At 48.8% G+C, this 16,595-nt stretch overlaps 1 protein-coding gene across 1 annotated transcript in view; it reads right to left on the bottom strand.

Moving 5' to 3' along the window:
* Positions 1-16,595, bottom strand: part of LOC117365458 (tetraspanin-15-like) — a 151,319-nt gene that overhangs the window by 130,900 nt on the left and 3,824 nt on the right. Inside the window, exon 3 of the mRNA XM_033955934.1 lies at positions 14,916-14,990. Within this exon, the coding sequence (XP_033811825.1) occupies positions 14,916-14,990 (75 nt within the window). The remainder of the gene's footprint in view (positions 1-14,915; positions 14,991-16,595) is intronic.

Here is a 16,595-nt window from a genome sequence, read left to right as displayed (position 1 = left end):
AATGAACTCATCTTGTTCAAAAGTTTACGGTGTGGGACGCTGTCAAAAGCCTTGCTGAAGTCCAGATACAACACATCCAGGGACTCTCCTTTATCCAGTTCTTTTGTTACCCCGTCGAAGAAGCTGATCAAGTTGGATTGGCAGGATCTCCCCTTAGTAAATCCATGCTGGTATGGATCCCTCAGTCTCTCTTAATCCATAACTGTGTCTAATTTGTGTTTAATCAATGTTTCCATAAGCTTGCACACTATTGACGTGAGACTTACCGGTCTGTAATTTGCAGTGTCTAACCTGCATCCCTTTTTGTGGAGCGGAACAATGTTAGCTGTTTTCCAGTCTAGTGGAACTTTTCCCGTGCCCTGGGAAAGATTGAAGAGCGCGGCTAATGGTTCTGCCAGGACATCTCTCAATTCCCTAAGCACTCTGGGGTGCAAATTATCTGGTCCCATGGCTTTATGCACTTTGAGCCTTGACAATTCTTGGTAGATGCTGCTGGTGGAAAATTCAAAATTCCTGAACGGGTCTTCTGAGCTCTCTCTTGTTTGCAGCTGTGGGCCGGATCCTGGTGCCTCACAGGTAAATATTGAGCAGAAGTATTTGTTCAGTAGGTCGGCTTTATCGGGGTCCGATTCTGCAAAGTTGCCGTCAGGTTTCCTTAGGCGCACTATCCCGTCTGTATTCCTCTTTCTATCACTAACATACCTGAAGAAGGATTTATCCCCTTTTTTAATATTCCTAGCTAAATCTTCTTCCATCCTAAGTTTGGCGTATTTGACCGCCGTTTTGACAGTTCTAGATTTTTCTAGATAAGCTTCTTTGTCTTCTGGTCGATGTGATAGTTTGTGGGATACAAATTCTCTTTTCTTCTGTTTTATGAGTTCTGAGATCTCTGCAGAGAACCATTGGGGTTTGTTATTTCTCCACCGTTTACTCACAGACCTTATAAAAAGGTTGGTTGCTTCCTGTAGGGTAGATTTCAAAGCTGACCACATGACCTCCACATCATCTGTTGTGTCTTGGGTTTGCAGAGCCTCATAGACAAAATTTCCCATGCTCTCGAAGTCACTGCCCTTAAAGTTAAGGACCTTCGTTGACGTGTTCGACCTCGTGGATCCCTTCCTGAGGTGAAACCACACTATTTTGTGGTCGCTGGAGGCCAACGCCTCGCCTACCGAAACCTCTGTGACGCTATTTCCATTGGTGAGTATCAGGTCGAGACAGCAGAGAGGGAAAAACAGGCAGAAGCAGAGGTTCCCTGACACTGAGTTGAAGAAGCAGGGAGAATCACGGCTGCCGAGGCCACCGAGGAGCAACCAGGATCAGAGTGGCATGCATAGACTTGAGATGAACTAGCGTCCGCAAGATTAGAGGAAAAGGCGGAAACGCATAAAGGAACTTCCCCTCCCAAGCGAGGAAGAAGGCATCGGCCTCAAGACGATCCGGGGAGTACATCCGGGAACAGAAAAGAGGCAGTTTGTGATTGAGGGGGGAAACGAACAGATCTATCTGAGGAGTCCCCCACCACTCGAACACCTGGCGTAAGACCTGAGCATGAAGAGACCACTCGTGCGGCTGTAGGAGGCGGCTCAGCTTGTCCGTTAGACAGTTCTGCTCCCCCTGAATGTGAACCGCACGAAGAAAGATGTTGTGGGAAATCGCCCACTCCCAGAGACGAAGAGCTTCCCGACACAGGGACCAGGACCCCGTGCTCCCTTGCTTGTTTACATAATACATCGCCACCTGATTGTCCGTGCGGACTAGAACCACACGATCCTGAAGTAGGTGGCGGAAAGCCACAGCGGCCAAATAAATGGCCTGAAGCTCCAAGACAGCGACGGTCCTCCGCTGACCACAGACCCTGAGTGCGCAGCCCGTCCAGATGAGCCCCCCAAGCATACTCCGAAGAGTCCGTGGTGAGGACCTTGTGATGCGGCGGGGCGAGAAAGAGCAAACCCCTGGAAAGATTGGAAGAGTTGGTCCACCAACGGAGCGAGCGTCTCAAAGAGGGAGTCACCGCCACGGGACTGGAGATCGGGTCCCGGTCCTGCCGCCACTGAGAGGCCAACGTCCACTGAGGAATCCGCAGGTGCAACCAGGCAAACGGTGTGACATGGACGGTGGAGGCCATATGGCCCAGAAGAATCGAAACATAGAAATAGACGGCAGATAAGGGCCACAGCCCATCAAGTCTGCCCACCCTACTGTCAACATGTGCTTTGCCGAGACCGAGGGCAGCAGAGAAACTTGCCGGCTCAAATGGACGAGCGCCTCCAGCCAAGGAGGGGGAAGGAACGAACGGAGGCGAACCGTGTCCAGCACGGCCCCGATGAATTGTAGGGATTGAGAGGGGCACAACTGAGATTTGGGAAAGTTCACCTCGAACCTCAGACTCTGAAGAAATATAATAGTCTGTTGGGTCGCTGATATAACCCCCTCCCTGGACGGTGCTTTGATCACCCAGTCGTCCAGGTAGAGAAACACCTGAAACCGCAGGGCCGCCGCGACCACCATGAGACACTTCGTGAAGACTCGAGGGGACGAAGCCAGACCAAAGGGGAGGACCCGATATTGAGGATGTAACTCTCCCACCTGAAAGCGCAGAAACCGGCGAAAAGCGAGATGCACCGGGACATGAGTGTAGGCCTCCTTCAGATCGAGGGAGCAGAGCCAGTCCCCCTCGTCCAGCAAGGGATAAAGAACCGGAAGGGAAAGCATCCCGCACAAGGTATTTGTTGAGGGGTCTCAAGTCCAGGATCGGGCGCAGGTCCCCTGTCTTTTTCGGATCTAAGAAGTAACGGGAGTAAAACCCCCGCTCCTGTTGACAAGGTGGGACTACTACCACCGCCCGTAGGCGAAGAAGAGCCCGAGCCTCCGAAAGAAGGAGGGACAACTGCGCCCGATTGGAAGGACACGCGCTTGGGGGGCTGTCGGGAGGAACCTCCCGAAAGTTCAGAGAATAGCCTGAGGAAATCACGCTCAAGACCCACGCGTCCGACGTGTTAGTCGTCCAACGAGGGTAGAATGCTCTGAGGCGGCCCCCGATGGGAAGGAGGCCTGACACTAGTGCGGAGGGGGCCCGCCCCCATCTGCCCGAGCCATCAAAAAGACAGAGAAGGCTTAGCAGCCGTCAGTGGCTGAGACTTGGGCAAAGCCCGAGGGTGCGCCTGTTGACGTCGTGGCGGCGGACGTGAGAACGCCGGGATCATCTTTTGCGGATACCGCCTGGGAGGGGCCTGATAGGGTCTCGACGGGGTCGGCTTCGCCTTCGGTCTCACAAGGGAGGCAAAAGATTGTTCGTGTTCCGACAGGCGCTTAGTGGCAGCCTCAATGGAATCGTCAAACAATTCGTTCCCTACGCAGGGCAGGTTGGCTAGGCGATCTTGGAGATTAGGATCCATATTGACCAGCAGCAACCACGCCAGCCGGCGCATGGCCACCGCAAACGCTGAAACGCGGGACGAGAGCTCAAAAGCGTCACAGGCGGTGTGAAAAGGTGAAGACGCAGCTGGGACATATCCTCAATCAGCTGCCCAAACGCAACCCGGCGAGAAGTTGGCAAGTCCACTTGGAAAGCGGGCAAGGACCGCACCAGATGTTTGAGGTAGGAGGTAAACGTGAGCGAATAGTTCAGTAACCTAGAGGCCATCATGGAATTTTGGTATAGCCTGCGGCCAAACTTGTCGAGGGTCCGACCCTCCCGACCCGGCGGGACCGCCGCCGAGACACGAGACGGGTGAGACTTCTTAAGCGAAGACTCAACGAGCAAAGACTGATGGGACAGCTGAGGCCGCTTGAACCCCGGGCAAGGGACTGTCCGGTACTTTGACTCCATCTTTGAAGGCACCGCCGTGACCGCATACGGGGTTTCCAGGTTACGGATGAAAGCCTGCCGCAGCACCGGGTTCAGGGACTCACGAGGCGGAGAAGGCATATCCAATTCCTCCAGGTATTCTTTGGTGTACCAGGAATCAGACTTGAAGTCCAGGTTAAGAGCTCGCCCCATGTCCTGGACGAACCTGGAGAAGGACGGGCGAGCCACTCCCCCACCCTCGGGGGGTGTCGCCGAGTGGGACCGCCTCGCCGAAAAAGAGGGGGAAGCCTCTCGGGAATACCGAGGCTCCCTCTCAGCCTCACGCTCCGAGCCCCAAGAGGCACTCAAAGAGTGCACTGGGGTCGAGGACCTACACCGCCTCAAGGAGCCCCTCGGAGATGACCACGGGGTACGAGGCACCGACCAATGACGGGTCAGGGACCTGTCCCTGGACTCCCTTGGCGAAAGCCTCGAGCCTCGGCCCAGAGCCCCGGACCGAGGGGGAGTCCTCAACAACCGAGGGTTATCCAGAGACAACTCCGAAACCCTCAGCGGTCCCATAGCGCGGGCAGTCGGTGAATGGCCTCGCCTCGGCGGGGAACCTCGGGCGCGCTTCGCGCCTCGGAGCCCCGCGGGGGAAGATAACCTTGAGGCCCGGGGCAAGGAGTCCGAGGACGACGAGAGGCGCCAGGACCGGCGCACCTTGCCCCCAGGCGCCTCGATGCGAGGCTCAGGCTGGTCCGGCGCACGCGAGGTCGGGGCCGGATGAAGATGGGCCAGCGCAGCAGACAGCTCTGACGAGATCATCGCCCGGAGCATGTCCTGAAAGACCGGCACGGACAGCATCGACGGCATGTCCGAGGCCGCAGTGCACTCCACCGAGGGTGACCTCGATGCAGAGTATTCCCTTGTGGTGGAGGCACGGCCCGAAGGCTTGGAGGGCTTCGCCAGAGCCACAGGCAAGGAACTCCCACCATGCCCGGCCGGCGTCCCCGAGGCTGGCTTCTTCGCTGGTGTGGAACCTGTTGAAAGAAGAGGGGACTTACCCGGAGCCGAGGACTTCATCGAACCCGAGGCCTTCGGGGCCGAGTCTCGAGGCAGGGCCGGGGTACCCGAGGCCGAGGTCAAGGCCGGGGCTGAAGCCGAGGCCGAGGTCGAGGCCTGGTCGACTGCAAAAAGATCTGCCTTGCGGGCCTTTCGTCGGCGAAGGGCCCGATGCTGAAATGTGGCACACCGGGGACAGGACTCGGTGGGATGATCGGCCCCCAGGCAGAGAATGCACCAACGATGCGGATCTGTGAGAGACAGGAGGCGATCGCACTTGGTGCACTTTTTGAACCCGGTCAAGGGCCGGGACATAAGAAAATATAGGTCGCGGCCGACGAGGCCACGCAGCAGCGACAACCCGGGAGCCCCCGGGCTGTACACAAAACCGCGACCTTCGCAACAAAGAAGAAAAAGATGAAATGCACGCGCACAGCAACTCTCGAATAAAAAAATAAGAAAGCCGCGGTGCTAGAAGGCACTTTCGTGCAGAGGCAAGAAAGACGACTTCTTGGCTCCGCGGAAACGAAAGAACTGGAGACCACGAGGAGGGGATGCGCCCTCTAGTGGAGCAGGAAGGCACGCATGCATGGTGCAGCACAGCAAACTTGAATCTTCAATCAAGTTTGCTTGAAAAGCTGCCCGCGTCAGGGCTCCGTAGATGACGTCACCCACATGTGAGAATATGCTTCCTGCTTGTCCTGGGATAACTAAGCGGTTTACAACAGAACATTAACAGAGGAAGACAAAACAGCAAAGAGAGATAGCTCCGCCCACCCCTCCGATGTCACCAGCACGCCGAAGCCGAGCTTCCCCTTAAAAGGAAAGGAGCCAACGGCGCGGCGTTCGCTGGGGGAAGTCGAGGAGAGCCAGGAGGCGACTGACCAGCAGCATGGAGAGACAGGAGCAGGAGTGGAGAGCGGAGAGTCGGGAGCAGGAGCGGAGTGCGAGAGGACAGCAGAGAGCAAGGCAGGCAGGAGATAGAGAGCGGCAGAGACGAGAGATAGCTCCGCCCACCCCTCCGACGTCACCAGCATGCTGAAACCGAGCTCCCCCTTAAAAGGGAAGGAGCCAACGGCGCGCAGCCATTCAGCATGCGGCGAAGGCGAGCGGCAAAGGCGCTCGCCTTAGCGAGAGCACCTTTGCGAAGGGCCTTTGTGAAGGGCCAAGCCACTACTACCAAGGACACCAGGGAAGGCCAGCAAGGTAAGGAAGCGGAAGGCACTGAAGGTAAGGGAGAGGCAGGCACAGAAGGAACACACACCAAGGACACCAGCAAGGTAAGGAAGTGGAAGGTACTGAAGATAAGGGAGAGGCAGGCACAGAAGGAACACACACCAAGGACACCAGGGAAGACCAGCAAGATAAGGAAGCAGCAGGCACTGAAGGTAAGGGGGAGGCAGGCACAGAAGGAACACACACACACAAGGTAGAAGCAGGTACAGAAGAGAGCACACACACACATAAGGAAGAAGCAGGTACAGAAAAGAGCACACACACACACAAGCAAAAGACACCGGTACATTAATAGAGAGTACTCCAAATACGCGGACAACAGTGGAAGCAGAGGGAATCCAGAAGATGAGCTTCCCAGTGTACTGCACGGACTGCCATATGTACGATTACCTCCCCTCTGGGAGGCCGTCGTATGTATGCAGTCGGTGTCAGGAACTGAAAAGCTTGAAGAAGGAGGTTGATCGACTGAAGTACAGGATTCAAGAACTGGAGGCACTTTACATCGCAGAAGACGCGTTCAGGACAGCTGAAGACCCAGAGACAGAGAGAGAGAGAGGCACATCGAGGAACAAGTCAGGGAGCTCGAGGAGTTCATCGAAGAGGCCTACAGGAGGGTGGAAGAACAAGAACATCGAAGGAAGGACAAAGATACACCTGCATGGAATAGAGGGCAAGAGCAGTCGGACTCCAAGGAAGAAGAAGCCCATAGAAGAACTCCACAGGAAGGGGAGGAAGCAGAAAAGCACACCGAGGACACAGCAAAAATAGAAGAAGAAAAAGTCTGCGATCCTAGTGGGAGACTCAATACTAAGGCATGTGGACAGCCACATAGCAGGTGGGAGAGAGGACCAACTGGTGACCTGTCTTCCAGGAGCGAGGACGAAGGACATCGTGGACAAAATTGGAGAGATCCTGGAAGGAGAAGAGACGATAGAGACTGCAGTAATGATCCACTTCGGGACAAATGATGTCAGCAGGAGAGACTACAGAAGAAGTGCACTGATAGAACAGTTCAAGATCCTGGGAAGGAAGTTGAAGATGAGGACCCAGAAGATAGCATTCTCAGAGATCCTACCAGTACCGAGGGCAGATGTGAAGAGGCAGACGGAACTACAATCAATAAATGCATGGATGAGGAGATGGTGTGAAGAAGAGGGGTTCCACTTCGTGAGGAACTAGACAACGTTTTGGGGTAAGAGCAAGCTCTTCAGGAGAGATGGCCTGCACCTGAGCACAGCGGGAACTAGACTTCTAGCAAATAACGTCAGGAGAGGAATAGAATAAGCTTTAAACTAAGCAGAAGAGGAAAGCCGACAGTCGACCAAGTGTCGACGATTCAGAAGAAGGTATCCCGCGAAGATACTAAGGGGGAGAAACGCTAGGAAGAAACAATGGGCAAAACACAGGAGTTGACTAAGCCAGAAGAGGAGGATAAAAGAATTGCAGCACAAGAGAAGAAAATAAAATTTGAAGCATAGCAAAGGGAAGTGAAGACAAAAAAAATACCAAAACCTAAATTGCATATATACAAGGAGCCTAAGGAACAAAATGGGGGAATTAGAAGTCATGGCCAAAACTGAGAACATAGACATCATTGGGGTTTCCGAAACATGGTGGAATGAAGAAAACAAATGGGATACAGCACTGCCGGGATACAAACTCTGTTGCCAGGACAGGTCAGATCAGAAATGAGGAGGAATAGCCCTATATAGAATAGCCCTATACATAAAAGAAAGCATACACTCGACCAGAGTGGACACAGCAGCGATGACCAGCAATTTGGAATCGCTATGGGTTAAAATACCGGGAAGGAATGGGCCCGAGATAAAGATGGGCCTGTACTATCGTCCACCTGGGCAAACCGAAGCTATCGATGAAGAAATGGAAGCCGAGATGAAGCGAGAATGCAAAAGTGGTAACACGATTATTATAGGAGACTTCAACTATCCCGGGATAGACTGGAGTCTTGGAAGCTCAAAATGCACCAGAGAGACTGGATTCCTGGAGGCTATACAGGATTGCTTCATGGATCAACTTGTTAGAGAACCGACGAGAAGGAATGCCACTCTGGATCTAATCCTAAATGGGCTAAGAGGACCTGCGAAGGAAGTGGAAGGAGTGGGACCGTTGGGAAACAGTGATCACAATATGATCAAATTCAAAGTTGAAGTAGGAATACCGAAGGGAAAGAGAACCATAGCGGCAACTTTTAACTTCAAGAAAGGAAACTACAAAGCGATGAGAGTAATGGTAAGGAAGAAACTTAGGAATACCTCAAAGAAATGGCAGACTGTAGAGCAAGCCTGGTCTTTATTCAAAGACACAGTGATCGAGGCGCAAAATCTACATATACCGAGATTCAGAAAAGGGTGCAAAAAGAATCGAACAAAAGACCCGGTGTGGATAACCAAAGAAGTGAAGAGAGCATTAGGTGATAAGAAAAATTCATTCAGGAAATGGAAAAAGGGCAAAACTGAGGAGAACTGGAAAGAGCATAGGAAGCATCAAAAAGAATGTCACCGTGTGGTTAGAAAAGCCAAAAGAGAATATGAAGAAAGGCTAGCCAAGGAAGCACGAAATTTCAAACCATTCTTCAGATACGTTAAAGGGAAGCAGCCAGCTAGGGAGAAGGTGGGACCGCTGGATGACGGAGACAGGAAGGGAGTGGTGAAGGAGGAGAAAGAAGTGGCGGAAAGACTAAACATGTTCTTTTCGTCTGTATTTACAAAAAAGGAAACATCCAACATACCGGAACCTGAGCAAATCTTCAAAGGAGCCAAACAGATAAATTAACATCCATGGAAGTAAGCCTTGATGATGTACGCAGGCAGTTAGAAAAATTAAAAACTGACAAATCGCCGGGCCCAGACGGAATCTACCCAAGGGTTCTGAAAGAACTAAAGGAGGAAATAGCAGAACTACTACAGCAAGTTTGCAATCTATCCCTGAAAACAGGCGCGATCCCGGAGGATTGGAAGATAGCCATTGTTACGCCCATCTTCAAGAAGGGATCGAGAGGTGACCCAGGGAACTACAAACCGGTGAGTCTGACCTCGGTTCCGGGGAAAATGGCGAAAGCACTGATAAAAGACAGCATTGAAGAGCATTTTGAAAGAAATAAACTTCTAATCACAAGCCAACATGGATTCTGCAAGGGGAGATCGTGTCTAACGAACTTACTGCATTTCTTCGAAGGAATTAACAAACGGATGCACGAAGCCCCAGTCGACGTCGAGATACACCGAAGTCATCGAGGGTCGGAAGTTGGCACCGTACCAATGAAACTGGTAATGAAGGTGCAGCAGTGCGCTCCATAGAGGGCAACCTCGAGGATGAGTATTCCCATGAAAGGAGGAACGCTTCGAAGGTCTCGTAGAGGCTGGCACGACTGCACTCGATGCCTGGAATGCCTGAGACTCAGCTGGTGGCGTTACCGAGGTAACGCACCTAGAAAGAAAGAAAGACTTATCGGGGATCGATACTACGTCAGCCCGATTCTAATGAAGGAAAAAGGGTCCCGGCCATTCTGCTCACACGAGGTGAGCCCAAAGAGAGGCCAGGGAAGAAGAAAACACAGCTGCAGCCAAATGAGGCCTAGCAGCATGGCTGAGGCCCAAGAAGGGCCTGCCACTGGAAAACCAGCAGAAACACAACAAAAGACTGTTTTTTTTTTGAAACAAAGAAAATACACGATCAATCAACAAACGCACAGCGACTCCCGAACAAAATAAAGAAGCTGCGGTGTTAGAAAGGCACTTAGAAGAACGCAGAGAAGAGAGTCAGGGCTTTCTGGCTCCACGGAAAACTAAGAACTGAAGACCATGAGGAGGGGATGCGCCCTCTAGTGGAGCAGGAAGGCACACACATGCATGGTGCAGCACCAGCAAACTTGAAATCTTCAATCAAGTTTGCTTGAAAAGCTGTCCGCATCGGGGCTCTGTGGATAACGTCACCCACATGTAGAGAATATGCTGCCTGCTTGTCCTGGGATAAATTAAAAACTGACAAATCGCCGGGCCCAGACGGAATCCACCCAAGGGTTCTGAAAGAACTAAAGGAGGAAATAGTGGAACTACTACAGCAAGTTTGCAATCTATCCCTGAAAACAGACGTGATCCCGGAGGATTGGAAGATAGCCATCGTTACGCCCATCTTCAAGAAGGTATATAAGAACTTAATAATAATAATAATAATAATCATAATACTACAGCAAGCTTGCAATCTATCCCTGAAAACAGACGTGATCCCGGAGGATTGGAAGATAGCCATTGTTACGCCCATCTTCAAGAAGGGATCGAGAGGTGACCCGGGGAACTACAAACCGGTGAGTCTGACCTCGGTTCCGGGGAAATTGGCGAAAGCGCTGATAAAAGACAGCATTGATGAGCATTTTGAAAGAAATAAACTTCTAATCACAAGCCAACATGGATTCTGCAAGGGGAGATCGTGTCTAACGAACTTACTGCACTTCTTCGAAGGAATTAACAAACGGATGTACAAAGGGGACCCCATAGACATCGTATATTTAGATTTCCAAAAAGCCTTTGACAAGGTACCCCATCAACGCCTACTTTGGAAACTAAAGAACCATGGGGTGGAAGGAAACGTACACAGATGGATCAGAAATTGGTTGGCGGGGAGGAAGAAGAGGGTAGGAGTAAAAGGCCACTACTCAGACTGGAGGAGGGTCACGAGTGATGTTCAGCAGGGGTCGGTGCTCGGACCACTGCTATTCAATATATTTATAAATGATATAGAAACAGGGACGAGGTGCGAAATAATAAAATTTGAGGACGATACCAAACTATTTAGTGCTGCTCGGACTAAAGAGGACTGCGAGGAATTACAAAGGGACCTTAAAAAGCTAGGGGAGTGGGCGACGAGATGGCAGATGAAGTTCAATGTAGAGAAATGTAAAGTATTGCATATGGGAAGCAGAAACCCGACGTACAGCTATACGATGGGAGGGATGTTATTGACTGAGAGTACCCAAGAAAGGGACTTGGGGGTAATAGTGGCAAGACAATGAAGCTGTCGGCACAGTGTGCAGCGGCCGCTAAGAGAGCGAATAGAATGCTAGGTATAATCAAGAAGGGTATTACAACCAGAACGAAATAAGTTATCCTGCCGTTGTATCGGGTGATGGTGCGCCCACATCTGGAGTATTGCGTTCAATATTGGTCGCCATACCTTAAGAAGGATATGGCGATACTTGAGAGAGTTCAGAGGAGAGCGATGCATTTGATAAAAGGTATGGAAAACTTTTCATACACGGAGAGACTGGAGAAACTGGGGCTCTTTTCCCTGGAGAAGAGGAGGATTAGAGGGGATATGATAGAGACTTACAAGATCATGAAGGGCATAGAGAAAGTGGAGAGGAACAGATTCTTCAAACTTTCGAAAACTACAAGAGGGCTCCACCTCCCCCTGCAGTCCACTAGGAAGATCAACTGTTTTTTACACCTAAGCAGCAACAGGACCAGCCACCACTACCGAGAGCCCTTTGCCCTGATCCAGCCAAACAAGTAAGCTCTTCCCCCAGCATTCCGTTGGAAAAATCAATATGCTTGCTTTTAAATATTATCAGAAGTAGGAGATCAACTGCTTTTACACCTAAGCAGCACCAAGACCAGCCGCCACTATCGAGAGCTTTTGTCCCAATCCAGCCAGACGTGTATGCTCTTCACCATACAATTTGTTGGAGAGATCAATCTGCCTGCTTTTAAATATCAGCAGCATTGGGAAAACAACTGCTTTTACACCTAAGCAGCAGCGGGTCCATCCGCAACCACCAAGAACCCACAGACCCGAACCTGCCAGGAATGTGAGATCCGCCCCCCCTACAATTCGATAAGAAGATCAACTGTTTTTACACCTAAGCAGCAATAGGACCAGCCGCCACTACCGGGAACCCTTTGCCACGATCCAGCCAGACATATAAGATCTTCCCCCAGCATTCCATTGGATAGATCAATCTACCTGCTTTTAAATATCAGCAGCAGTGGGAGAACAACTGCTTTTACACCTAAGCAGCATTGGGACCAACCGCAACTACCAAGAGCCCATAGACCAGATCATGACAGGAGTGTGAGCTCCACACCTCCTGCAGTCCGCTAGGAAGATCAACTGCTTTAACACCTAAGTAGCAGCAAGACCAGCTGCCTATAATAGGAGCCCTTGCCCCGATCCAACCAGGCATGTGAGCTCCTCCCCCTATATCCCGATCAATCTACCTGCTTTAAATATCAGCAGCAGTAGAAAAACAACTGCTTTTACATACAAGCAGCAGCGAGACCTACTGCAACCACCAAGAGCCCACAGACCCGATCCTGCCAGGAGTGTGAACTCCTCCCCCTGCAGTCCATTGGAGAGATCAATCTGCCTGCTTTTAAATATCAGCAGCAGTGGAGATCAACTGCTTTTACACCTAAGCAGCAACGAGACCAGCCACAACCACCGAGAGCACACAGACCCGATCCTACCAAGAGTGTGAACTCTTCCCCCCATGCAATCCGCTAAGAAGATCGACTGTCGGCTCCGGGCGGCTTTCCCGCAGAGGAGAGAATCCTGCATTCACCGTGGGCCTCATCTGGGGCAGCCTCCTTGGAGCGGCTGGGGCACGGGCAGTGTGTCTGGGAGGGAATGCATGGATGGGAGAACATCGCAGGGGAGGAGACATAGGCATCCTGGGACTGTCTGCCAAGTCTCTTCCCTGAAGAAGCCCTTTCTGGAAACGTCAATCGCTCCTCCTAAACTTACTTGCTCCACTTCATCACTGACGCTGAAACCGTGGATTGAAGACAAAGTTTTATTTTATTTTTCTTTCCAGCTTATGACTTATCTTTAATCTTATCTATTGTTTTGCCTTTTGTCTTTGTTTTGTTCTATTCTATTTCTATCATTTAAATTTTTCCAGAATTCTACTGTTCAACGGCTCCCCCTTCTGCTTCTATTCCTTTCTCTCCTCTCTTCTACCTTCCAAAGTATTTAGATCAATGCTGTCTTGTTAAAATGTTTATTTTATTTTTATTTTTCCTCTAACTCTACTTTTCACTTCTCTATTACCCTCCAGGTACTTTAGTTAGATTGTGAGCCTTCGGGACAGTAAGGGAATTTTTCAAGTACCTTTCTTATTTCTAATCTTAATGTATATTTTCTGTAAACCGCTTAGAACCTAACGGATGTAGCGGTATATAAGAAATAAATTACATTACATTACATTCAGAAAAGCTGAAAGGGGACAGTTTCAAAACCAATGCTAGGAAGTTTTTCTTCACCCAGCGGGTGGTGGACACCTGGAATGAGCTTCCAGAGGGCGTGATAGGACAGAGTACGGTAATAGGGTTCAAGAAGGGATTGGACAATTTTCTGAAGGAAAAGGGGATGAGGGGTATAGATAGAGGAATATTACACAAGTCCTGGACCTGTTGGGCCGCCGCGTGAGCGGACTGCTGGGCACGATGGACCTCTGGTCTGACCCAGCATAGGCACTTCTTATGTTCTTAAAACAAAGATATTATCTGCCATTCTCTTTCCTATTTGTTGTACATTAGGTAAGCATATGACTATGCCATTTAACTATCCACTTCTAGCATGTTACATGAAGGTATCAACAAACAGAGCTGAATTTTCAACAATTTCTTAAAATTTCACACAATCTGTGCAAAATCACAGATTCCCTAGAAGTGTATGCCACAATTTTACATTAGCTATTGAAAACATAGAAGCTTTTGACTTCGCGTAGTGTACTCCCATGTATGTGCGACACACAAATAGAAGATTAGATTAGATTACATAAACACTATCAGCTTCATCCCTCCCTCGGACCTCAACATTCTGTCAAAGCAGGTGGACCAATCAAACATATCACTGTCCCCCCCTCCTTTACAAAGCCACGCTAGTGTTTTTAGCGCCAGCTGCCATGGCAACAGCAACAATGTTCATAGAATTCCTATAAGAGTCCAAACTATTTTCATCCCAGCTGGCGCTAAAAATGCTAGGGGGCTTTGTAAAGGAGGGGGTTTATTTTGAAATCTATTCTAAATCACCAATGCTTTATTTAAAAATTTCTTAAACACACTCTGAATACAATAAACGTGTTATCTGAAATAAATGTATTTACTACTGTAATATGTTTCATACAGTTCATGTAAATTTTTCTAGGCAAAGCGACTGAAGTGACTTATATAATAATTTTATGGAGCTTTTCAGCAATTTTGAACACTGCCATATATAAAAAGCAACTTATAGTCTAGAAAATATGGTAAATTAAGTAAATAAAATACCCACTCCCCATTTTATCAAGTTGTGCTAGAAGTTTTTAGCGCGGGCTGGTGTGGTAAATGTTCCGAAGCTCATAGAATTCCTAGGAGCATCAGAGCAATTACCTCGCCGGCCCGCACTAAAAACCTCTAACACAGCTCAATAAAAGGGGGCCTAAATCAATTAATCAAATTTGTTTACCTGTTCATTCAATTTTCTATACTGTTCTCCCAAGGAAGCTCAGAATGGTTTATATGAATTTATTCAGGTTCTCAAGCATTTTTCCCTGTCTGTCCTGGTGGGCTCATAATCTATCTAACTGGGTGTCACAGGGAACAGTATGGATCTGAACTCACAACCTCAGGGTGCTGAGGCTGTAGCTTTAACCACTGCATCACTCTCCCCCCAATCATGGTTACCCTTCTGGAAGATCTATGGGACATCCATGAGTTCCCATGAGCAGAATTGCAGCTAAGGTTCTTTTCTGTTTAATGTCAGTGCAAAACTTTTCTACTTACATACAGTAAGAAAGTCAGGTCTTAGAGATTCATGTTTGATTTACCTTCTGTTTAAAGACCAGTGCCATAATGCCACCATTGAGTTCCAACAACACGCAGAGTCCAAGAATACACATGAACTGTAAGAGAAAACGAGAAAGTACGTCACCCCCCACAAAACAGCTGTATGATGCTCTCTCAAAGTTAGACCACATTTCAGTTAATATAAATATGTGCAAATTGACCAGTTCTGGTGTCTCCAAACACAACGTGCACTAGCACACTCTCATAGCAACCTACTACCATTTATTAAATATCAGGAGATAGTATTTTTTCCCTAGTCTGTGGATGAATCTTGAGGAAACAGTCAAATGACATAGTTGACATATATGAACTTTTTCTAGTCTCTAGCACAGCCAAAATCAGAGCTGAGCCATATGGAAAAAGTAACCTTCCCAAGGTCACACAGCATAGGTGATGTTAGTGTTGAGATACAGGAAGATTAACAGGGGCAACCATGAATAATCCTTATTTGGATCTAGTGGCTTGTATATACAGCAACAACGTAACCTAGCCATGTGGGAGTCTTCTAGCTATATTCCTGCCAGTGGGGATGCTGTTTCAATATTTTCAATAGCGAGGGACAGGCAACCATTCATATGACAGTTTCATTTTGAAAATTAACAGCTTCAGGGCATTTGCGCTAAAACCACAACTACTTTGCAGCAGCTGTTTGTATGGATGGCTAAACTGGCAGGGAGGATGGGGGTGGAACAGTATCGTGTTCTTTGAAAAATTTAATGTGTCCCTGCATACGAGTAGTGCCAACAATTATTTGTTTGACCGTGTATTTCTTTTGGCATGTAAGTGTATTCTCCGTCATTGGAGCTGGCCACAATCCCCCTTCAGTGACAGAGTGGCAGAACTTGCTTCGTACGGAACGCTTAGATGTTAAAAGGGCGTCACCTGCTTTGTGGCGGCAATTGTTCAGATATGGACACCTGTGGATACAAGATTTGGATAATATGCCTCCAAGAGCCCATATTTATTTGATAAATATGTAATGTGAGTGGGTGGGTGGGGGTTGATTGTATTCTGTATTTGTGAATTTATATACAGTATTTGTTTGGGGCCACCGTGAAGAACAAACAAGAGTGGCTCGTTTGGCTCTGTGCTGTGTTAGTTGACGTTTCTGTTAAAAAAACTATTAAAATAAAATAAAAATTAATGTACACAAGAAGTTTTGATCTCCTGACTCAAATGTCCACAGACATCCCTGTTTAACAACTGAAAATACACATGCTATGTTACCTAGACATGATGAAAATAGGGTTTCACATACACAGAAGCAGCCTGCCTGCCACAAAGATTGAAGGTGATACGGAAAAGACCCTGGGCATGATGATGCTTGTAGAGAAGGGAGAAAGAAAGGACAGTAAGTCACTGGAGACTGCAGCCTCAGCAGGAAGAGGAAGTGGCAGGTTTCTGGGAAGGGTAGTTTCAGAGAGTCCCACCTAGAACCAATCAGAATGAACCTCTCCTCTTTTTTTATTTTTAACTTTTGTACCTCACCTTCTTTTCTCTAAACTTAAGTAGCATTTTATATACTGTACCTTCCTTTCTATGTTTTAATTGCTCAGTAATGCTTTCTGGCAAGATGTACAGTATGTCAAGCATCAGAAATAAATAATGATCACAGGGGAATATATTACTTAGGGAACACAGGCAAGGCTAACTGAAAACTT

This window comes from Geotrypetes seraphini, chromosome 8 (genome assembly GCF_902459505.1).
Source record: "Geotrypetes seraphini chromosome 8, aGeoSer1.1, whole genome shotgun sequence".
NCBI classification, from domain to species: Eukaryota; Metazoa; Chordata; class Amphibia; order Gymnophiona; family Dermophiidae; genus Geotrypetes; species Geotrypetes seraphini.
The sequence above is the reverse complement of the archived record's forward strand: the minus strand, read 5'-3'. Positions and strand labels throughout refer to the sequence as shown.